The sequence below is a fragment of the Meriones unguiculatus genome, chromosome 5 (assembly GCF_030254825.1).
Source record: "Meriones unguiculatus strain TT.TT164.6M chromosome 5, Bangor_MerUng_6.1, whole genome shotgun sequence".
NCBI lineage: Eukaryota > Metazoa > Chordata > Mammalia > Rodentia > Muridae > Meriones > Meriones unguiculatus.
In genome coordinates this window covers 39,675,319-39,699,521 of record NC_083353.1, presented here as the reverse complement: position 1 = coordinate 39,699,521, position 24,203 = coordinate 39,675,319, and the positions used below count along the sequence as shown (strand labels likewise).

At 50.5% G+C, this 24,203-nt stretch overlaps 1 protein-coding gene across 4 annotated transcripts in view; it reads left to right on the top strand.

The window, feature by feature from the left end:
* The window catches only part of Rab11fip5 (RAB11 family interacting protein 5), a 37,757-nt gene that overhangs the window by 9,214 nt on the left and 4,340 nt on the right, over window positions 1-24,203 (top strand). Inside the window, exons 2-5 of one of the 4 annotated variants that reach the window (XM_060383635.1) lie at window positions 15,338-15,774; window positions 15,875-16,541; window positions 21,304-21,964; window positions 22,139-22,995. In XM_060383635.1, the coding sequence (XP_060239618.1) occupies window positions 15,338-15,774; window positions 15,875-16,541; window positions 21,304-21,964; window positions 22,139-22,995 (2,622 nt within the window). Of the gene's footprint in view, window positions 1-15,337; window positions 15,775-15,874; window positions 16,542-21,000; window positions 22,996-24,203 lie in introns of all 4 variants that reach the window. The other 3 variants (XM_021634526.2, XM_021634523.2, XM_021634527.2) reach the window with 3 other exon arrangements.

The following is a 24,203-nucleotide window of genomic DNA, read 5'->3' as shown; positions in this document are numbered from 1 at the left end:
TGTATCTTGGGTCCTGTTTTCACTCTTCTGTCGGTCATGCTGACAGAGTCCTGAGAAGACAAGGAAGAATTTATTTTGGCTCACACTTTCAGAGATCCAGCCCAAAATTGACTGGTTTATTTAGAGGTAAGGCAGGATAGTCTGGTGTCTTGAAGCCTGTGGTAGAATTGGCTGCTTTACCTAATGGTTGCCCAGAAGAGAACCAACCTGTGACCTGCTTCTTTCCAACTTCCTTTCCTGCTACCATTTGTTGCCACCCATTTTCGAATACATCAATGGCTTGGCTCATGGATGAAGACAGAGCTCCCATCCAATCATCCACAGTGAGGAACTAGCCTGCAGAACATTAGCTTTTTGAGGAACTTCATTTCCAAAACCATAATACAGGTGGCACCCTGCATTGTGGATTATAAAAGGTGAATGAGTTTCTGCTGTCAATTGCTGGTAGAATCCAGGACAGAGTGATACCGCCAGGGCACCAAAAAGGTCCCCCAAGGAAGCCCCTGTCTCTCTTGCCTTCCCCATTGCTCCTAGGTCAGGATTTCTTGTTTGAGTCAAGGTCTCTCTATAGCTCATTCTGGCCTTGAACTTCCCAATGTGTCAAGAATGACTGTGAAATCACAGTCCTCCAGTTCTACCTCACAAATGCTGGGATCGCAGGCCCGTGCTCCTGCTCTCAGCTTCTCAGAATTGGTTTGTAAATATGGTTTTTATTCATTATTGTGTGACGGTGTCCCTATGAGTAGGTACATGTGCACTCCAGTATAGGTGTAGAGGTCAGAGAACAGCTTCCTGCAGTCATGTTCCACCAGTGGTTCTGCGGATTGAACCCAGGCCACCAGTTTGTGTCACAAGTGGTTTTACTTGAACCATCTCACTAGCCCCAGGGTTTTCTTTTCTTTTCCCTCCCTCCCTCCTTTCCTCCCTCCCTCCCTCCCTCCCTTCCTTCCTTCCTTCCTTCCTTCTGTCTTCCTTCCTTCCTTTCTTTTTCTTTCCTTTTTGGTTTTTCAAGACAGGCTTTCTCTGAGTAGTTTTGACATTCCTGGAACTCTGTAGACCAGGCTGGCCTTGAACTCCCAGAGATTCACCTGCCTTTGCCTCCTGAGTGCTGGGATTAAAGATGTGTGCTGCCACAACCAAGCATGGATTGTTTTTTCTTTCATCTATCTGTCTGTCTGTCTATCTAGGTGTATAAGGCACATGTGGAGGTCCAGAAGACAACTTTCTGGAATAGGTTTTCTGTTTCCACCGTGTAGGTCCCTTGGGTCAAACTCAGGTCACCTGGCTTAGTGGCAAGCGCTTTTATGAGCTATCTCTCTGGCCCAGTATTATGTCTTTAAATTTATGTTTTAGGCTGTTAGCTGGTGCTACTTAAAAAAAAAAAATAGTGTTTGTTTATTAACACTATCCAAAATTGTTGTTAATGAGGAGTTTGGGGACCAGCCTGGCCTGGGATCTACCGTGGATGTGCTGGTTCCACGATGGCTTCCCTGTCTCTTCTCACTATGCTGCCCTTCCATGGGATCTTCTCTCTCCCTACACCAGTGTACATCAGTTCTGGCCTTGAGCCACACCCTGTAATACATTGCAGGACAGGTCTTAGTCATGGTGGCTCACATCTGTAATCCTAGCACTTTGAGAGGCTGAGGGAGGAGGACTGCTGAAAGTTCCCAGCCAGCTTGGGCTACAGAGTGAGACCCTATTTCAGAAACCAAATAGCAGGGACTGGAGAAATGGCTCAGTGATTAAGAGTGCATATTGCTGAGGGAGGGGTCTACAGCTGGGATACAAAGTAAATAAACTGTAATTAATATAAAAAAATAAAAAATTAAAAAAAAAAAGAAAAAAGAAGTGCATATTGCTTTTCCAGAGGACCTGAGTTTAGTCCCAAGTACTCATGTCCAGTGTCTCACAACCACCTGTAATTCCAGTGCCAGGAGAGCTAATACCCTCTTCCAGACTGCATGGGTACCTGTGTTCATGTGCACAAATTCATACACAGATGCATGCACATACACATAAATCATAAATTATATCTTTCAAAAAGGTTAAGAACAAGAAAAGAAAGTCCTAGTTCTCTTGTATGGTAGAGGATGTCTCCTATCTGCCCCAAGTCTGCTATTTGCAGCCCAGTCCAGTGCCTGCGCTTTTTGTTCTTTCCATCCAGAATATCTTCTACCTTCCCCTTTCCCTGCCCATCCTTCAGGCCCACTATAAGTAGCCCATCCTGTGATCTCTCCCAGGTCCCCTGGCCATCCCTTTCATGGTACATTTCATCTGTGCTTTTCTGTGATGACCTCCATCTTCCCCTATTTGCCTCTCCAGGGTGTGAGTTCCACAGGACACTCTGTTCTTGTCCCTGGAATATTTGAGTGGAGGCCTGGCTCTATAGGGCATTGCTGGCAGGACCCCTGTGCCTCTGGGAGGAATGGCGCTGGCATGTGTGCTGTGTGCCAGCTTGCAGTGAACAGATGGCTGTTCACATCTCCAGGAAAAGTCACACAGAGGAAGTTTCCTAACAGTTGAGCAGAGCCAAGGGTGGAGAACCCGCTGCCTCTGAATTCACGTAGGAAGCACGCACCCAGGCAGGGAGGACTCATGCCAAGGTGTCTAGTGTCTGGAGAATTATAATGAATGGGAACATGAGGGATCTATTTCCGGGGCCACAGGAGTTCTAGTTCCTCTACTGGATTATGTATGGAACAGAGAGAACTGGGAAAGCTAGGAGAACATGCAGATAGCCAATAGCCATGAGGAGGTTTTGGCATGGGGGATATTGACACAGGGGTGCTAATATGTGAGGATGGCACCATGCCTGTGTTTTCACACAGCACCTGAATCTAGATAGCTGTAGAATATTCTGGAACGTTTGGGTGTTCTGATTCATTCACTCTCCTTTTTTTCTCACTGGGAATCTGTGATGGGGTTACCTTAGACCCTTGTAGAGATTCTCTTGTTTTGTGACTGACTCCAACTCCTAAAGATGCTCCCCCCACCACCTGAGCCTTGTGTTCACCTGTGGACACCTCAGTCCCACCCGATCATCAGCCCAGCAAATGTTCTATGCGGTGCAGCTTGGAGATCCAGTGGATCATTAGGCTTATTTACAGGAGCATGGTATGAGCACATTGAGGGGTTATGTAAAGGGGTGTGGGTGAACCCAGGGCACTTGTATCCCCTCAAAGTCCCATCCTAGTGTGGGTAATGACCTCCCCAAAGCTGCAAAGATGGGATTCCCCCTTCAGTCAGCCTACTGCTCAGATATTCTAGTGCCTTCTAAGGCTGCAAAGCAGCTGGACACTGTTTTGTGCATCTAGGGTATAGGAGACAGAATGGAGGGAGTGTCTAGAATCTATTCCATCTCCTTTCTGTCTTACTTTTGAGACAGTCTCTCTCCTTAGCTCTGGCTGTCTTGGGCTGGCTACATAGACTAGGCCTCCAACTCACAGAGGTCCACCTGCCTCTGTGTAAGCGCTGGCGTCAAAGGTATGCAACGCCATGTCTGGAAAAGCTAGTACCTTTAACTGCTGACCAGGGCTAGGAAGCAGAAAGTGTGATATTGGTTACATGATCAATTGCTGCTGTTCCCTAGGAGGCAGGCCCCCGCCTGGTTGTGTCCCCTACCCCCCATCACCTTCAATAGCATTCAGGGTGTTCAAAGACCAGGCTGATCGATGGCCAGGTGTGAGGCTGGGGAACCTGAGGGCTCTTTGCTGACCGCCAGGTCTGTATGCTCCTGGGTGGGAGCTGGCAGAGGTGCCTGCCTTCTGCCTTCTGCTGGAAACTCTCAGCCTGGCGGGTGCAGGAAGGGGAGGTCTGGCCCTCTGCTATGCTCCATTCCTGGGCATTCTCAGTCTTCCCTGTGCTGTGGGCCCATTTGGCCTCCGAAGCCCATGGACCTCTTCTCAGAGTCAGTTCTCTAAATGGACAGGCTATAAACCCTACACACCAGCAGTAGTCAACATGGGAAAAGACATAGGCTGCTGTCCTGTGTTGAATCCAGTCATCTGGTTCTGTGCTCTTTGTCATGTGGATCACTAGAGCAGTGGTGGCTGTGCTTTTGACAGCTGTCAATCAATATGGAACCTCTATGTGTGACAAACTTCTGTGTATTGCCATTATGCTGTTACTGTCACAAATGAATACATTTGGATGTTTCAGTTAGAGGGGCTAAAGAGATGATGGCTCAGTGGTTAAGATCTCATACTTTGTCCCACCATGTTCTTATCACTCAGGTTTTACTTCCCACCCTGATCTCACAGGCTGTGAAGGGATCAGGGCAGGTCAGTATGCTGTGTGATTAGTATAGTGAGGGGCTGTGTTTGGTAGTGGAGTGGTGAGGAGATCAGTGACTTTTTAGGGCCAAGCACTAGGCCAGAGGCCAGCACCTAGCCTCTTCCTTTGCTGATCCTGGGTACTTCCTAGGTCTGCCAGGCATCTTCTCTCAGAGGTTGGGTATCAGAACCAGGCCTTTTCACAGAGGTCACATGATCCCAGGACTTGGACCCCTGACAGGTCACTCAACTGTGGCTCCTTTAAACCTTGCTGAAGCAGCTCAGTTGGTAAGAGTGCCTACATAGCATGTGTGAGGCCCTGGGTCCATCCCCAGCGCTGCAAAAAGCCAAGAGTAGCCCACTCATGCAGTCCTGGCAGTTCAAGGTCATCTTCGACTACTTATCAAATTGGAGGCCAGCATTGGGACATGATACTTTGTCTCAAAACAAATCAAAACAAAACAGAAACAAACCGTGGAGAACAGCCTCCTTGCACAGAGCCGTGGAGGCCAGACCTAGGCTGTGGGGAAGCTTTGCAAGAACCCTGTCAGCTGAGCATCTCCCCGAGCTCATCTCCTTGACAAAGTCCAGTGGTCACATGTAGTCTTGGGACTCAGCCCTCAGACTCTTCCCTGTGACCCCAGAGAACTGCAGGATGGGGGTGGGAGGGTCATCAGTGCGCAGTAACCAGACTACGGCCCTAGGTAGGTTTGTACTATTGGGCTTTCCAGCCTTCACTTCCACTTTACCACACAGTGTAACATGGGAGCCCCAATATTTGGAGAGATAATGTGGCAGTGGCCACAGGCACCTGTGTAAGTGGCAGAAGAACCCTGACAGGCTGAGGCTTGTGGGGAGCTGCAGCTGCAGGCCAGGTGCATTTGATTTACCCCAAGTCCTATTCAGGGTTCTATGAAATACACTTGGCTTTCTCTATCTTCTTCCTCATAGGGTACCCCCAAAGAGATACTGAACTTCAAAGCTGAAGGACATGGGCTTGGAGCCAGGCAGCTTCATGTTCAGATTGACTCCACTTACTAATTGTGTGACCGTGAGCAAATTACAAACCTCCATTTCTCAGTTCAGTGGAAGTAGCAGTTCCATGACTGGGCAATAAAAGCCATGCAGGACCCAGTCTGTAGCAAGCTCCCCATAAGGTTAACGCTGGTTTGGTCTGGCTTGCTTGTCTGTATCCTCTTACACTGTGTGGCTCCAGGCAGCAGTAGCCTGATCACCACTGGGAAATGGGCAGAAATGGAGCCTCTTGGGAAATATCTGAGGCATCTAGGGTATGTGTATGATGTGTGGAGGTCAGAAGACACCGCCAGGTATCAGTTCTTACCTTCCATCTTGATTGAGCCAAGCCACTACATCAGCCAGGCTAGACGGTCCAGGGGCTTCTAAAGATCCTCCTGTATTTGGCTTTCATCTCCTTGTAGAGGCACTGGGGCTGTGGATGTGTGCCAGCATGCCCATTTGTAAATGGGTTGTGGGGATTTGAATTCATGTCCTTATACTTGTATGGCAAGTGCTTTATTGACTGAGCTAGCCCAAGATTGAGTCCAGAGCCAGGGCTCTTTTGCAGTATGAAAGGTACTAACTTGTCTGTTGGGAAGTGCATCGTGTATAGCATTTTTGGGTGCAGATACATGAGTAATGACCAGCTGCAGGGACTGAGGAGCCCGTGCTGTGAGGAACAAGTATGTGTTAGGAGGGCATATGTTGAGTGGGGGACACGGTTTTTCCTGTGGCAATTCAGAAGTGGTTTTGGGGAAAAGAGGCAGAATCCATCATAGCATACTCGGTTTACAGGAAGTGCTTTGTGAGGCTGGTTCCTTCCCCAGCTGTGCTGTCTCTGACATGTTGGCTCCTTCTGCAGAGGGGTGGGCACACCTAGGGCTGGTCATCTCCTAAGAAGTAGGTTTTGGCTAGGCCAGGTAGCACAGGTCTATTTAGGAAGTTGGATCAGAGTTCAAGGTCAGCCTGTGTTATAGTGCAAGTTCAAAGTCAACCAGGTCAACTTAGTTAAAACTTGTTTCAAAAATAATTAGGGGATTGGAGAATGGCTCAGTGGTTTAGAGCCTGCCTGCTCTTCTAGAAGAGCCTGGTTCACTTCCCAACACACACAAGGCGGCTCACAACCATCTGTAACTGTAGTTATAGGAGCTGATGTTCTCCTCTGGCTTCTGCAGAAAATTGGCAGAAAATCATAAAACATTAAAAATAAGTCAAGGCTGAGGTTTATTGTAGCTCAGTGGTAAAGCACTTAGAATGTATGGGGGCCCACATCTCAGTAACAGTATCCCAAACCAAAGAACAACAACAAAAATAGCATGTCCTGTTGGCAGTGATGGTGCATAGCTGTGTTCCCAGCATCAGACAGGCCAAGGCAGGGGAACTAAGAATTTGAGGCCAGTCTGGGCAATATCCCTTGTCTAACAAACAAACTCTTGTCAAACAAACAAACAAACAAACAAACAAGGGATAGAAAAGCATGTCCTGACTTGGCTGGGCCCAGGGCAACAAAGCATTCTTCTGCTTCCACCTGAGTGTCTTTGAGGATAAAACCATGTGGAGGAAAATTTGGTCTCTGACTTGGCACATTTGATGGAGATAAGGCAGGGCCCATCCATCCTGTTCTTGCCCAGAGCTGAGTGTACATATGAGGTGCCCCATCATTATGTCTGTCTTATCTACATTTCCAGTCCAGACTTCATAGTTAAGTAAGTTTTAAGTAGTCCTGTTGTCTCTAGAGGGAGAGATTAACAGATAAAATAATCTTACACTGATGATGCCCAGAAGTTTGGGCCTTGGCTGTAGAGCTCTGGCCTTGTACCCCATGGTCCAGGCTTTGTTGAGGCTTTGGTCAGATCCTGATGGATTTTGGCTGGGTCTCAACCCTGAATGGGCCAGGCATCAGCATGGGCCTTGGTGTTCCCAGGGCTGTGACAAACCCAATCATTTGGGCCTGGGAGGGGCAGAGGGAGGAGTGTACTTGAGAGCTTCCAAAGTCAGATCCTACGTTCTCTTTTCTGGTCCTGGGCATGAGGGAGGGGTGCACATTGTTAGGAGAGAGCTGTTTGCGGGCACCTTGTCACAGACGGAGCAGTGGGGAGCCTCAGGCTGCGGGAAGATTCTGTGCTTGGCTCTGTGGCATGTCAGCTGTATCAGCCCACTAGGCATTGTCTGGGCTGCCTTTCCCCTAGGCACCCAGTAACTTGGTGCCTGGCAGGTCCAGGTGGGCTGTATTTGAGGGCTTGTCTAGTGCAGGAATGAGGAAGCAAGAATTCTGGTGAGGGTCCTTACCATCTCAGCAAGAGTAGGGTCACCTTTCTGGAGGAAGGCTAAACTCTGGCCCAGTCCTCAGGGTGCTCAAGGCACCTGGACTGGCACCAGACAGGTACTGGGTGAGAAAAGGAGTGACATGTTCTGTGTCCCACAGCGTTTGCAGCCTCTGTCTTCTCTGGACAAGAGAATCTGAGAAGTGCTGAGTGTCTTAACTGCTTACTTTCCCCTTTGCTGTGATTAAAATACCCTCAGAAGCAGCTTAATGGAGGAAGGGTCTGTTTTAGGTCACAGTTTGGAGGTACCGTCCAGGACCATGGTAGTGCTGAAGTCATCCTGGCAAGAACTTGAGGCAGCTGGTCACAGTGTACAGTGGTCAGGAAGCAGACAGTAACAATTGTAATGCTTAGCTCCCCTGTCCCTTTTTGTTCAGTCTAGGGCCCAGCCTGTGGGACAGTGCCCTCATTAAAGTGTGTTTTCCCAGTGACCCTAATAGATGAACCCATGTAGACGTTCTTGCTTACTGGCTAACTTTCCATCATTCAGATCATAGTTAAAATTAACCATCACACTGAGCAAAGCCCTCCTTCCTTCCTGGCTTCCAGAGAGAGACTTAAATTTCCTGGGAGAAGTATCAGATGGGGCAGTGACGGGTCAAGCCTCGACCTGTGCTGCTGACAGTCCTGCCTTTACTTGGGGAAGTCCTGACAGCTGACCCTTTTGGTGGCCCCAGAAGCTGAAGAGTAAGACAGGAGCTCAGGCCTGGTATTTCTCCTTTCTATTACAGTGGTGATAGATGCTCCTTATAAAAAATTCAGGCAGTACAAAAATAGCCACAGAGGATAAGACAGTTCTCTTACCCCGGAATTCTCTCCTGCTGCATATGACCTTCAGGCCAAGCACCAAGGATGTCCATGGTCCACCTATCATCTTTTCAGGGTCTGGGTCGGCTTGGAGTGGAGTCCATAAACCCTTTTTTTTTTCTCTCGCATCTCTCTGCTCCGGGTGATGCCTTGTCTGGATTTGGGGAAAGTGGCTAGGGCCTCAGTCTTTAAAGCCCTAAAGGCTGAGAAGCCAGATACTGTGAGACATACCTTAATCTCAGTACTTAGAAAGCTGAGGCTAGAGGATCCTAATTTAGAGACCAACCTACACTATATAACAAGATCCTTTTTCAAATGACAGTACCCTTTTTCAACAATAAAACAAGCCCATGGCCACCATATGCAGCCCACTTCCTCTTGTGGTGACCTAATTCTGTATATTTGGATGAGAAACCTTACTGCCCTCACCCCCTTTGAGACAGGATATCACTATTTAACCCAGGCTGGCCTTGAGCTCGTTATCATCCTACCACAGCCTCCTCAGAGGTAGGACTGTACTTGTGCACCTGCCATGCCTAGCTACACAGAGGATTTTTATAAAAAGGGCCAATCCCATACCCAGCCCCCTGTACCTGCCAGGACACCCAAGTTACCAGTGTTGTGAGGGAAAGGGTTCCCCAGTAAGGACTGGTTGCCTCACTGTGTGTGGATGGTGGGCTCTGAGCCTGTTGGCAGCAACGCTAACGCCTTGACCTGTCTTTCTCCTGCCTTCATCCTTGCTTGACCTCTACACTAGAGAGAAGCGTTTCCCTCAGATCCTGGGAGATATCCATTGCCCTGTGTGTGGCTTTGATAATGAGGACAGGGTCCAGCTATCATTCATCAATTGTAAACCAGCTTCCCCTTTGGAAGCCTGTAGGGTTTTCTTTATGTGCTTGCTGTTTGGAAGTCTCAGAGCAACACCTGTGGGTGTGGCATTGTTCATGGGGGGCGCTGCATACTTTGGGGTCTTTTGTGTAGTTTCTGTTTAAGAAAACTGTCTTGTAGTGTTTCTCTCATAGTTTCTGTTCTCTTTTTCCCTCTCCTTGTCCCTTTCTTTCCCTTTCCCTCTCTTTTTTTTCTCTTATTTTTTGAGACAGATTTTTTTTTTTTTTTTTTTTTTTTTTTACTCTGTACCCTTCATTGACTGGGAACTCACAAATAGCCCAGGCTGGGCTTGAATTTGCAGGAATCCCTCTGACTCTGCCTCCTGAGTGCTGACATTATAAGTGTGTACTGTCAAGCTCAGTTTCTTTATAAAATAATATAACTTTTGTTGTTGTTGTTTTTGAGAGAAGAGGGCTTTTTTTTTTTTTTAATGTAGTTCAGGCTGGCCTTGAACTTGGACCAGTCCTCCTGTCTCAACCTTCTAAGCACTGTTAACTGCCACCATTCCTGCCTTAGTTAATATATTAAAAATACTTTTCTTTTAAAAATAACTATTACTTAACTTACTAAAATTGTTTTAGATATATATATATTATTATTTTATGTATACAAGCGTTTTGCTTGTATTGTGTGTATGTGGTCAGATCCTCAGTGGTCAGAAGAAGGCATTGGATCCCCTGGGACAGGAGTTAAAAAGTTGGTTGTGATCTGCCATGTGGGTGCTGGGAATTGAACTTGGTGGCCAGCAAGCTCCAGGAGTCCCCCATGTCTGTGCTGGCACACAGTCCACGCTTGTCTTTTTACACGAGTTCCAGGAATTCAAACCCAGGTCCAACTGCTTGTCTAATAAGCACTCTTAAACAGTGAGCCTTCTTTTTGGCTTGTGGACATTTAAAATGAAAAGTCCCACTAGAGGGCCTGTGGGGTGGCTCGGCAGGTAAAGGCAGTTACTCCACGCCTGACCACCTGATACACTAAGCCCCACACAGAACAGACTTCGAAAGTTCTGACCTAACATTCGCTTTGTGGCACATAAGCAAATCCCTCTCTCTTCCCCCAAGCATCCCTTATCCCCACATGGACACATACATGAAATTAATATATAAATTTAATGTTTTAAGGACAGACCTGAAACCATCTGAAAGGCCAGTAATAGAAAAGTAATTTTCAAATGTATAGCATGACCATTCGATGTTATTCTGTCGTGACTTTTTCCCTTTCACTCTTCCTTTCTAATAGGATGCTTCACGAATTGCATGCTATCCTTGTGCAGGAGTCACGATAATCTCTGTAAAGTACCAGTTTTAGCATATGTGCTGCTGAAGTGAACGTTTCCCACCCAACCCCATAGAATAAGTCTAAGAAGAGGGAAACCATGAGAGGGCCTGGAGAAATGGCCCAGTGGTTAAGAGCACTTGCTGCTCTTCCAGAAGACACACCAGCACCCAAATGATGATTCATAACTGCCTAACTCCAATTCCAGGAATTCCAGTGCTTTTTTCTAGTCTTGAAAGCATCTGCACATGTGTGGTACACAGACATACATGCAGCCAAAGTACTACCCCTCCACACCCACACCCCATATATATTTATATACATAATTTTAATATGTTAATTTAAAAAATAAATTTAAGCTGGGCATGGTGGCACACACCTTTAATCACAGCACTTGGGAGGCAGAGGGAGGCAGATCTCTGTGAGTTTGAGGCCAGCTTGGTCTGCAGAGTGAGTCCCAGGACAGCCAAGGCTACACAGAGAAATCCTGTTCCCCTCCCCAAAATATTCTAAAACAAATTTGTATACTTATAAGATGAAGGAATTTATTTTTACATAAAGAATTAAATTTCAGTGGGGTAGAGCATGCACTCCTGTGATCCCAACACTCAGAAGGCAGAGGCAGAAAGATTGCTGCAAGGTCCAGTCCAGCCTGGTCTGCAGAGTTATAGGCCAGCCTAGGTCTACATAATGAATTCCAGGTCAGATAAAGCTTTATAGTGAAACTCGTTCTAAAGAACAAAAACTTATATTACCAATAATAAGTCTTGGCTGGACAACTGGTATTGCAGAATGTGGAATATCTTCAATAGTTTTTAGAGCTGACATAAACTCTGATTTAATAAGCAATGCTGAGATCACCATATCACACGAATATTCACTGCAAAATAGGAAGAGTATGGTTAGGGCCATTTAAAAGATTCCTAAAAAGTGTTCTCATTCCACCAAAATCCATTTAATGATTTTGTACTTTTTGTTTTTAAGCTTTTGTTCATGCATAGATGATTGCATGCTGAGCATATTCTTTTTCATAAATTTAATGTTTCAACTCTAGGAATTTTTCGTGTGTGTGTGTGTTTACAAATGCATGTGAATTGTGTGTGTGCACGTGTGTGTGAGTGTGTGGTGTGTGTGTGTGTGTGTGTGTAGAGGCCAGAGGACCACACAGTGTCACCATCCACCTGTTTCTGGCAGTCTCTCACTGATCTTGGTGATGGCTACTCTGGTTGGCCAGCGAGCCTCAGGGATCTGCTGACTCTGCTCCCTGGTGCCAGGTTCATGCTTACACGCCGCTGACCCGGCTGCTTTTCACAAGGGTGCTCAGGCCCAAACGCAGTCCCAAGCTCTTTTCTGTGTGGAAAGCACCTTACTAACCGTGCACCCTCCCAGCTCTCAGACAGCCGTTTTTAAGTCAGCGTCCTAATGCAGCCCAGAGACTGTGCTGTGCCACTCACATGCCGAGGAGCGAAGGCGGGAAGTGTGAGGTCTCTGTGCTTGGGACTACACTGATTCTCCAAAGACAGAGACCTTGGTGTGCAGCTAAGTGTGGTGATTCTCACAACAGTCTGGAGTCTGGGCTGAGGTGCTGGGCAGTGTTTGCTGGTGTGGTGTGAAGGTGTAACTGTACGAAGCACACCTGCTGGGTGGTGAGGCTTGAGGCTGCAGCAAAGGTGCCGGAGGCAGTTACACCCTGGAGTCATTTTGGGTTTGACTTTGAAGTAAGTTTTGTTTTTTTTTTTTACACGTTTACAGACCTTTCTTGTTGCAAAATTTTCACAACCTCCACATTCATTTCCCTCTATGGAGGTCACAACCCTGAGTGTAAAAAGCTGGCACTCAGTTAAAGGATGTACTCCAACCACTTCATAAAGGTGCCTTTCCTTCTTTGCAATTGTTAAATAAGCAAACTGCAGGCAAGTGCATGAGTGTGTGTGTAAATATACTGGTGGGGGGGAAGTGTTTGTGGAGGTCAGAGGTCAATTTCTGGTGTCTTCAATGCTCATTCTCCCAGACAGTCTCCCTTTGAAGCAGGAGCTCACGGACTAGCTATAGGCACTGACCAACAAGCCCCAGTATCCTGCTCTCCCCCAGCACTGGGGCTACAGACACACAAGCTCACACCCAGATTTGTATGTGGGTGCTGGGGACCCAAACTCGGGTCCTCATGCTCATGTCGCAGACACCCTACCAACAGAACTGCGTCTCCAGTCCCAGTGGGTGATGCTTTGAGAGAAAATTAACGCCCTGTTTCTGAGAACCTCTGCAGTCTTAGTGTCACCAGTGAACCTGATCCCAATCTGCTGTTTCCACACGTTACACCAGGATGCTCCACAACCTTATTAGACCCAGAAGGATCTGGTGTATTAGTGAAGCCTTCTGGGCAAGTCTGTGAGGACCTTCGTCCAGAGGACTCCTAAAGCCAGGGCACGCTGTCCCTGATGTGAGTGGTCCCAGCTATCAGTGTGTCCCAGAGGAGATGCCGCTGGCCACACCTGTTCCTGGTGGGCAGCATCCACCGTGTGCTCCTGCAGCCTCAGCAGGGACTCAGAGTCGAGGGAGGTGTGGACCATGAACTGAAGCCGAAGCTAAAGCAGCTCTTCCCTTGAAGCTATTTATATTGGGTAAAATAACATCACAAAGTCTGCCATGGAATCTACTAAGCCTGTGTGTGTGTGTGTGTGTGTGTGTGTGTGTGTGTGTGCGTGTGTGCGTGTGTGCGTGTGTGCGTGCAGTGCTTGTGTAGGCCAGAAGAGGGCCTCACTTATCACTGGAATTGCAGGTGTTTGTGAGTCTGTTGATGTGGATGCACTGTAAAATCCGTGCATGCTCTTAACAGCTGAACTATCTCCCTAGCCCTATCGTTTTGCTTTTTAAGAAAGCAGTTTTAGTGTTTGATTTAGAGAAAGTGAATTAAAGTTTGAATTTCATCTAATGTTCCACACACCCCTTTGCCAACACCAGTTTCTTGTTGCTAACATCTGGCAACAGTGTAGCACGTTTGTTAAGGCTGAGAGGCCAAAATTAAGGTATCAGAGGTTTTTTTGCTTAGTTTTGAGACAGGGCTTCTCAATGAAATCCCTAGCTGCCCTAGAAATCCCTGTGTAGTCCAGGCTGCCCTGTAATTTATGGTAATCCTGCTTCTGCTTCCTGGCTGATTATACATCAGGGCTCATTCTGTGAAGTGCACAGTCTTTGGGTTGACAAACAAGAAACACCTATTTACCACGATGGCATCATCTAGGTAGTCTCATTCCTATAAAAATTACTCATTTATTCATAAAAATTCTCTGCTTGTTCATTCCTGTTCCCTTCCCTCTGCCTCCTTTCAAGCACTGATTTTGTTTGTTTGTTTGTTTCCTTTTGACTTTTTAAGATGTGTAGCCTAGACTAACCTCAAGCTTTCAGTGGTCCTCATGCCTCATTGTTCCCAGCGGTAGGATTACAGGTGTCTTTGTTGTCTTGATAGCCCTGTCTTTTCTTGAATGTCATACAGTGGAATCTGTGAGGCCTTATCAAATTGGCTTCCTTTTCAATTGATTTCCTTCACAAATCTTCCTGTGGCTTTTCATGGTTCTGTAGTTCTGTTTTTTTGTTTATCATTGCATACAGTTCCACTGTCTGTACCAGTGTGTTTATGCCTTCATCTATTGAAGGGCACCTTGGCAACTTTCAAGTCTGGGCTGTTGTTTATAAACTTCTGAGAGAGATTTTTCAGTGAACACAGGCTTGTACCTCAACAGGTAAAGAACCAAGCAGTCCACTTGCTCTTTCCTGGCAACAATATATTGAGTGCTCTTGAGGTGCAGGGCCAAATAGTCGTGGTGGTGCACACCCATGATCCCAATACTTGGGTGCTGGAGTTCAAGGCAAACTGCAGTTAGATAGTGAGTTCAAGGCCAGCCTGCTGGTCTCTAAAAACAAACAAACAAAAAAACAAACAAAGCAGAGGCACCCTTCTTCACACGTGGGACCATTGTGGCCAAAGTAGGACTTGTCTGTGTGACTCCGTGGGAAGGGTGTAGCTGAGGCACATGGGCTTGGGAGTGATGAGAACCTGGCCCTGAGTACCCCTTTGCTTGCCTGCCTAGTGTTCTCAGTCCAGGCCTTACTCCGAGTTTGTAGAGCAGGGAGATGACATCCTTGGCAGGATGGGGGTTGGGAGGAGAGTGGATGAAGGCATCCTTCCCCCAGCTCTCTTGCTTCAGGTTTCAGGCATGCCTGTTTGCTCCTCCGCTTCACAGAAGTAATCTTGGAAGGACTTGTGGTGAGTCAGTGCACGGGTGAGGCTTGTGTCTACAAACACTAGTGTCCTGGGCCTCTGTGTGTTCTTTTTGGTGGCTCAGCGTACGACCTGCTAGGACTGGCTGGAGGAGAAAATGTCCGTCATGGATGGGACTGTTTATACCATGGACCTAGAAACAGGGCATTTCTCAATAGGCCCAGCCTCACCCTTTTTGGCTTCAGAGTTACAGGTAGGGGTGAGGAGGTTTTGTGGGGTCTTTGAGCTTATTGGGAGGCACTGTGGCCTGGTCACGGCTGCTCTGCGCAGTGGCACCCGAGGAGCTTTTCTAACCCAGGATGTGGTTTCTCCATTGTAGAGAAGCCTGTGAATTTCTCAGCTACCCTGGTAGTTCCAGCCTCATGTTAGTGTGCCAGGGCAGGAGCTGGTGGAGTAGCAGTGTGTCTATAGCTGGTCTGGGAGAGGACTCTGAGGTGCCTGTGACCGGAGCTCTGTCCTGTTTTCCCTCTCAGGTGGTACAAGCTGCACTCCAAGCCGGGCAAGAAGGAAAAGGAGCGTGGTGAGATCCAGGTGACCATCCAGTTCACACGAAACAACCTGAGTGCCAGCATGTTCGACCTATCCATGAAGGACAAGCCACGGTCCCCCTTCAGTAAGCTCAAGGACAAAGTGAAGGGCAAGAAGAAGTACGATCTAGAATCTGCCTCAGCGATTCTTCCAAGCAGTGCACTGGAGGACCCTGAGCTAGGCAGCCTGGGCAAGATGGGCAAAGCCAAAGGTTTCTTTCTTCGCAACAAGCTACGCAAGTCCTCGCTCACACAGTCCAATACCTCGCTGGGCTCTGATAGCACCTTGTCCTCCGCTAGTGGCAGCCTGGCCTACCAGGGCCCTGGGGCCGAGCTCCTCACCCGCTCACCAAGTCACAGCAGCTGGCTGTCCTCTGAAGGGGGTGAGCGAGGGGAGAGGGTGGGCTCTTCCCAGGTGGTGAGGAAGGCAGAGAAACTGGGCTCCTCTTTCTAAGTGCTGACACTCTGCCATTTCCTTCCCAGGCAGGGACTCCACACAGTCTCCCAAGCTACTCACCCACAAGAGGACGTACAGCGATGAGGCCAGCCAACTGCGAGCAGCTCCTCCCCGGGCCCTTCTTGAGCTCCAAGGCCACCTTGATGGTACCTCCCGCTCTTCCCTCTGTGTCAATGGGAGCCATGTGTACAATGAGGAGCCTCAGCCCCCCTTACGGCACCGCAGCTCCATCTCAGGCCCTTTTCCACCCTCAAGCTCCCTACACGGTGTCCCACCTCGGTCCTCTGAGGAGCCCCCTCGGTCCTCAGATGACACTTGGGCCAGGGGCAGCCGAGGCGCCAGCAGCTCAGAGGCAGTGCCTGGACATGAGGAGCTGAGCAGGCAGGCTGGTGGCTCTGGAGAGGAAGAGGGGACCCGGCCTCCAGAGGGAAAGCCAGTTCAGGTTGCCACACCCATGGTGGCATCGTCTGATGCTGTCGGGGAGAAGGAGCGGAAGCCCAGGATGGGGCTCTTTCATCACCACTACCACCACCAGGGGCTGAGCCGGAATGAGCTGGGGCGACGGGGCTCAGTTGGGGAGAAAGGGAGTCCTTCCCTGGGAGCCTCCCTTCACCACTCATCCACAGGGGAGGAAAAGGCCAAGAGTAGCTGGTTTGGCCTGAGAGAATCCAAGGAACCGACTCAGAAGCCCAGGTACATACTTAGCAAGACTGCTTTTGGTGCTATGTGAAGGAGGTCGGGTGTTCGCCCCTGGGGCTTGGGGCTGGGAGGGGCAGGGAGCAGGCTGCCTGGGCTCTAGCTTTGCATGGTTAAGTGGGGTATCCTGTCTTCCTGAGCCAGGGCTCATACTGTGCCCATCGACACAGGTGAGTAGCAAGAGACAGTGCCACGAGGGTCCTGTGGGGTAAGATGGGCTCAGGTCCTGATGTTTGAGTTGGTAGTGCAAAGGAAGAGAGGGGACATTTGTGTGGCCTCTTGGTTTCCTGATCACCATCTCTTGCTTTCTCACCTCAAGTTAATGAAGCCTTGAGACTGGGAACTGCACCTTCAGACACTGTTCCCTCCCTGAAGCCGGATGACTTCCTCTTGCTACCCACCTGGCTCTGGGATCTTATCCCCTTGAGGCACAGGAGTTAAACACTTGCCGCTGCATCCTTCCTCCTCACCCTTAGTTGTTTCTTAGCCTGAGAAGGGGCCATGGCAACTCCCTTGAAAGAAGTCCTCCCACGAAGGCCTACTGTTTCTTGACCTTGGTGCATACTCTGTTGGGAATGCTGGTGACTGCTGTTGGCAATGTGCCCAGATCTCTCCCCTGGTCCTGGTCAGAGCCTCCGACCCCCCCCCCCCCATTTACTTATTCTGAGACAGAGCAACTGCTGTATTGTTTGGCAGGGCCCTAAGGACAGTCTCCTAGGGCAGGCCACAGAAGTCTGTCTTGCTGCCCAGCATTGGTAGCAGTTCCAGCCAGGGTCTTGGCCAGTTGTTTCTCCCCTCAGCAAGTCTCCCTCTCACGTTCAGAAGGTTGGGTCCAGTCCTGACAGACGGTGCTGTGCCTGTTTCCCAGCAGAGGGGCGGGACCTTGCAGCCCCTAGTTTTACTTCTGGTGTGCTTCCCCCTCCATTTCCCTTGTGCTTCTCTGACTCCTAATGGCCTCTCAGAGTCCAGAAAACTCATGGCAGTGATGGACAGAAGAAAGAAGGGATTTCTGTCCTGCTCTCATTTGAATTTGGATTCTCATCACAGGCCAGGGTATCTAAGTACCCTGCCTGCCTGCCCTGGGCCCATCCCATCTGTAGGTGGCAGCTTCAGAGCAGGCCCTGGGCCGACCTTCCAGGTGGCATAGGAGGGGCCACCCTCAGGGACTGCAGCTGCGCTCCAACCTTGGGTGCCTGTAGTGGGAGGCAAAGCAGGCCGGAGGAGCAGTTATTGGTTGGAATGCTTGCTTAGAGTCCTAGGGAGAGCGCTGAGAGACGAGGAAGCTCAGGGTAGCACCTGCAGGTTAGAACCAGAACAGCTGGAGGATCTCTCCTTGGGACTTGCAGAGCCAGCCCCCAGGCCTCGGGGCTTGGGAACCCAGTGCAGAGCCGGGAACTTTGGTTTGAATAAGGGCAGCAGCGCCCTCTAGTGACTGTGTGGCACTCGTGTTCTGTTGAGAGGCTTGAGGCAGTGCTGCCGAATTCAGTAGCTGGCAAGATGATCCTCCTGGTTCTCCTTTCATGGTGTGCCTCTTTTGACATGTGGCTGTTACCCTTGGTCCCTACTTATGTGAGGCTGGAATGGGACTGAGCTTCATCGGGGCCTCAGGGCCTGCTGAGTTCTTGGCGTTTGGCTGTGGTCCGGCTGGCCTCTGAGTGAAGTGCATGTCAGCTACTCCTTTTGCTCCTTCCTTCCACAGCAACCTTTGAAAACAGGAAGGGATCAAATATAAATGTGAAAATACGTTTAAGGGGGGGCGGGGCGCGGTGTAAATCTGGTGCAACAGAGAGCCTGGAGCGTAATTGAATGGCCGTTAGCATGTATTGTAGAGAGAACCTGGTGGTTGCAGAAAGTCATCTTCGGTGCCCTCTAGCTAGCGTTAGCATATATAGCATATTTCCTGTCCCTCCTGCGGCTGTTTTCCCAGAACAGGTACTCTGTTAGCGTCAGTCTGGTTTGGAAGATAGATGCAAGGGTCCCTGCCTAAGCTTAGCAGGCTGCTCTGTGTCTGCTCACGGGGTCCTGAGGCAAGGCCAAGGCCACCTGTGTTCCCTGGGAATTGGGCACATCTTAGGGGATACCGGAGGGGTGGCTGCCCGAAGGGCGTGTTGTCTACAGGTGGTGTTTTGAAGGCTGGCCTTAACCTTTGAGGACTGATGAGTAGCCTTCGTAGAGTCACCTCTGTGACTAGTGTAAGGACCACGGAGCTCATCTCAACCCAAGGAAGCTGAATAGTGAAACCTTCAGCTGGTAGTGAAGTTCACTTCTTTCTACAGGGATGGCCCCAGGGTGTGGCTTTTAAGGAGGAGAAGGGCAGCTGGGAATGGTGGCAGATGTCTGTAATCCCAGCACTCAGGAGGTCCTGGCAGAAAGATTGTTGTGAGTTTGAGATCAGCCTGGACTCCACAGAGAGACACTATTCAAAAAACTTTAAAGAGGAGATGCATTGCAGTGGATTAGCAATTCACACATCAAGTGGCAGGTTCAACCAATTGTCCTAAATTTCCTGTAGGCCCTGGAGGCTTATTTCTATGGGTTGAAGAGACAGAGTTGCTTGGACTTCTCTTCCCAGAATTTGGCCCTGAGAGAGACAAATCAGCATATGTTGTACCCTACTGCCCGGGGGAGGTGTGGGGAGGATGTGCCAGGCTGGCTCGGTGGGTCCAGAGTGCCGTGGTGTTCTCAGGGCACAGCCTGCACAGAAGACCACACAGAAGAATGGGCTTCTGCTGCCCTGTGCCATGTGTGCTGGTAGGGCAGGAGTGTTCCACCGATGACCTTCAGAATGTGTGCTTGGTTGCTGGAGGGTTGGCTTAGCTGTTAAAGTCCAGGCTCACAACCAAAAGGGTGTGTGCTTTGTATGGATCAGGAAGAGTGAAGATGGAGGGGTTCTGAAAGCAAAAACAGGCAGGGTGTTAGCAAGCCCTGCTGCCTCTGGAAAACCTGCTGGGCCTGCTGCCTAGAACCCCAGCCTCAAGAGAGAGCCCTTTGCTGATTCCATACCAACCAGTTTGTGTGCATCTCTGGGGAACTGTGGTGGGGAGGAGGCTGCTAACAGCCTGGGTGCCTAGTCTGCTTCCCTGGTGCCCGTCTCCCTGAAGTCTGACTAGTAGCTGATTGCTGCAAGCCTGAGGGTGAGTGTGTGTGTGTGGGGGGAGGTAGGGGGCCATGTAGGGCTGAGCTTGCTGCTGTGCAGTGCTAATGGGGCCACAAGGGCTAGTCATCCTGAGAGGCCCAGAGAGAGGCTGTGTCATCTAGAGTTCAGAGTGGCCCAGCTCTGTTCCTGGGTGCTTGGATTCTGTGGATGCTCCAAGCAAGGCTGTGACCCAAGTGGTGGTTGGTGTGTGGCTTCTAATTCCCTTAACTCCTGTGGTAACGCAGTGTTGGGAATGCAACCCAGAAATTTTTGCATGCTGGGCAAACATGCAGCCAACTGAATTACAGCCCCAGCCCGCTGGCTCTGTAGATGAGGATGACATTGTACTTCTGATCCTCCTGTTTCTACTGTGTTCAGCTTTGAAAGCTGATTCCTTGTGTGAATCTAGCTGTGTCCTGCTAAGGAGGCTGACCTCCTTCTCCACGCTTGTTTTTGGAGCCTCTTTGGCCTCTGGCTGACCTGGGCTCTTTCCTGGCCTCACCTCTCAGTCCCCGTGTACAACCTGTCTAGTCTAGACCTTGAGTTTTTGGAAGAGCTCCTGCTCTCCTGCTATAACCCACCTTCCTTTATGACTGGCTAGCAGAGCCTGGCTTCAGCTGCCTCAGTTTACCACCAGTACTTTCTATGAAGTTGCTGGTTGACTGGGAAAGATGGCTAGGAGGAGGTTCCCTGGATGCTGTCGTTTAGGTAGGAGGGGTGAAGTAAGGGGCCTAGGAGCTGCCTGTGAGGAGGGACCCTGCTGAATGGCAGGCTGACTGCAGGGTCAGCCACAGGTCACTGGCAGCCTGCCCACACTAGAATGTTTGGTTTGCTTTTCTCTTTTATTGTGTTCTGGGTTCTGTCTGTGCCCTGGAAAGTGAAGGCTGATTTTAGTGTGCATCACTTTATCTCATCTTTGAAAGCTGGCCCATAAAAGGGGTAAGATGAGGGTGGCAGTAGGAGGTAACTCCTTAGCCAGTTAGCAGAAGCCCCTCCGCACGTGGCAAGCTCTATTAGACACCTTGTCCTGCCAGATGACAGCTCCATACTTACCTCTTCCTGCAAGAGCTCAGGAAAACATAGTCCATTTCAGTTTGCAACCCCAGATTTCCTGTTTGGTCCTCTTCCAGCTTTTTTTGTCCATGAGCTCTCCCAGCATCCTTCCCTTTGACACCTTGGGTCCCCTTGGTCATGTGGCTGCATATAGCCCATGTGGTGGTGTGGCACCTGGCCTGCAGGTGGGGGTAGGGATGGTACTTGGCAGGGATCTTTCCAGTGCCAGCATTAACCAGGAGGCTCATGGTTTTGTCTTCTCCACAGCCTGGACGTGTCTCCTCAGGTAGAATCTGACCCAGCTGCTCCTCACCCCTGCTCCCCCCGGGCTCTGGCCCCCCCTACTCCTGCTCCCGCTGCTGCTCCCATGCTAAGCACTAACCTTTTTGCAGCCGCCTCCCCCGCTGCTGCCACTGCCGCTGCTGCCACCATTGTCCCTGAAGCCACCCCATCTGGATTCTTGGGGGTCACCAACCCGTTCCTCACCTCCTTGCAGAACAATCCTTTCTTCGAGGAGATCAAAGCCAACATAGCACTAAATTCTCCTTCACCTGCTCCCTCTCTCCCCAGTGCCTCGAGGGCCAGCCTGGCCCCCCTGGCCTCCCCTGGGAAAGCCCTGCCTGAGTGGGACGACACCTTCAACATCTTTGCTGCTGGCAGGCTGCAGCCAGAGGCCAGGAGTGAGATCCTGGCCCCTGCAGGAATGGGGCTGGAGGAGGAGGGACTGCAAGACCCAGGCCCTGGGACCATGGCATCGAGAGCAACAGAGCCCCAGAGAGGAGCTGGGGGAGGAAGAGGTGGAAGCAGCACGTGGCTGGAGTCCAAGGCTCCTGTGGACTCAGGGTTGGACCAGCCACGCTCAAGCATGTCTGACGCAGGACCCCTTCAGGGGGCTTCCAGGACTGGCCCATCTTCCAGAGCAGCTCAGCTGCACCTGAAAGCTTCAGCCTCAACACCAGACCGGGAGCTTCCTGCCTTGGAAGGGGGAGCCGGGCAGAGTCCAGCAGATAGTGGGGCGTCTCTGTTCAGCTCCCCAGAAGTACTCAGTGTGTGGGAGAGACTTCCTGGTTCCGATGACACCCCTGGGGTCCAGGATGAGGAGGTGCCCCAAGATGGAAGCCAACTTTTTCAGGAACTGAACACAGTAGAGGATTCCTGGCCTTGGGATGTGATCACCATTTCTCCTACAGCAGAGGTCCCTTCATCTGTCCTGCAGGGAGAATCGGATAAGGTGCTTTCTCCCCAGGTGCAGCCTGAATCACCAGACACTGTGCACCCCATGGGGAGCGGGGGGATCCCTGTATTGCAGCCGGAGCCAAAGCCTGAGCAGGGTTTGGATGAGGGGCCATGGCCTGGCCCACCACCTCCCAAGCCACCACGCCTCTTCACACCCTCAAATTCCCAGGTGGAGGAGGAAGAAGAGGACAAGGACAAAGAGGAAGAAGAGAATGCTACAGGGAGGCTGAGTAGCAGGGGGCCAGATATAGAAGACATCACCCCAAGTGCATTGGTTACTGGTCCCCAAGAGTCTAAGGAGAAGGAGGTAAATCCAAAGTTGGAGGATTTGTACAGCCTACCATCTGGGACCCTGATAGGTGAGCCAGAACTTGAAGAGCTAGTTGGAGAAACTGGAGCTCCTGGGTCTGGGACCACCAGCTGTCTTGAGGGACCCAAGCCCAGAACCCATAACTCAACTAGCTCAACTCTGCTGAGTCAGAAGGTCTGGGGGACTTCAGAGACAGGTGAGAGCCTTGAAACCCAGAGCCAGGAACTAGCCAAAGAGGGGTTTGGGCCTCTCTCAGTCACCCCTCAGCAGGCTGATCTGTGGGCCTCAGAGGAGGAGGAGAAGGAGGAGAAGGAGGAGGCCTCAAATCCCTTCTTATGTAAAGAGAGCCAAGATCCCCCCAGCCTACCATCCACATCACCACCAGGGTCAAGGGAATCCTCTATCCACTCTGGTCCAGATCAGTTGCCCACACCCCCAGAACCTGCCTTCCCACCTCCCCCTCTCCCACCCTGGGCCAGCCACCGCCATGGGGTGCCAGGCCCTCCGTGCCCTCCCCTGCCTATAGCCTGGCCCCTGACCTCTTCTTCCTCACCCCCCGAGGAGTCAGCCTCATCCCTTGGTCCCCTTGAGCTCTCCCCCACTGGGGGCTCCCCTACACCATATGGGGAAGACCACGCTGCAGCCACCCCAGCCTCCCCGCTTGTGCTTCTGCCCTTGGAGACACGACCAGCTGAGGAGCCCCAGCCCAGCGGCAGGTGAGCGGCCACCCGGAACCCTTCCTGGAGGACAGTGGGTGGGTGTAGTGGTGCAGGAGGAGAAGTGTTTCACGGTTCAGCGTCATCTTTGCCAGGGTCACATGGGAAGGCGCTCCTTTATTTGGAGGCAAACGGTGAAGGCCTTGAAGCTCAGAGCTTCTGTAGAGCCAGCTCGATGCTCTTTGCACATGGGACCTTGCACCACAGGGTAGCCCTACAAACTGGAGGTTTGGGAAACAGCGCCTGACAAAGATAGTGGTTGAGAAACGAGCTCTGGCAGGAGGTGAGGGTGTGCTGCTGGACAGAGAGGCCTTGGTTGGGGGAGTGCAGTTCCGCCAAGGGGTGATACTTCTTTAGGCCTTGGGGCTATTAATAGGTAGCAGTGGGGCCCACAGCAGTTTCCTGTTCAGGCAGGGTGAGGAAGCAAAGAGCTGGCAGAGAGAGGGTCCAGGTTTCAGAGATGAAGCTGAAGAGGAAGATGAAGGCTCGGAGGAAAGGAAAGGAAGCTTTCCTCAGATGCTTTCCACACCCACAGCCCTTACAAAGGCTCCCCAGCTGCAGTGGGGCTTCACTGGCTTGCCTTGTCACTAGTTTTATGGGCTGGGCTCCCATCCATTTAGGGCAGCTGAATGGACAGTAGGTGCCTGTCTGGCTGTGCTCTGTATGGTATTAGGCCTTAGGCAGAATGGAGTGGCTGAGAGCTTACCAGTGGGTGATGAGGGTGATGAGAGCGAGGTCAGGAGACGTAGGATCAATGGTCAGTAAGCATGACTCAGCAAGGGCAGCAGAGTCCAGAAGGGCAGCAGTACTCTAGGGGCCTGAACAAAGGGGGCATGAGCAGAGGAGCTGAGGTGGGGGATGGAGAGACTGCTCAGGATCTAGCCCTGGCATTTGTGAGGCCCCCAGCCTACTCAGGTACCTGCTGGCTCATATATCTCATTGCCCAGAATTACTGAGCATCTACTTTGTACCAGAACCAAGGAATGCCCAGTCCAGGTGGGCAACCAGGGAGATTTCAGTGAGGGCAGCAGCAGACCTGCTTGTGACACCCATTGGTGGGTGGGGCTATGACCCCCAATAGGGAGAAGGAGCTGGTGGTTATGGTTTCCTCATTTCCTGATGACAGTGTCCTCATCTGTCCCATGTCTTGCAGTATAACCTCTATTTATACTCAAACTTACAGGGTTTCTTTTCAGAATTGGTTGCAT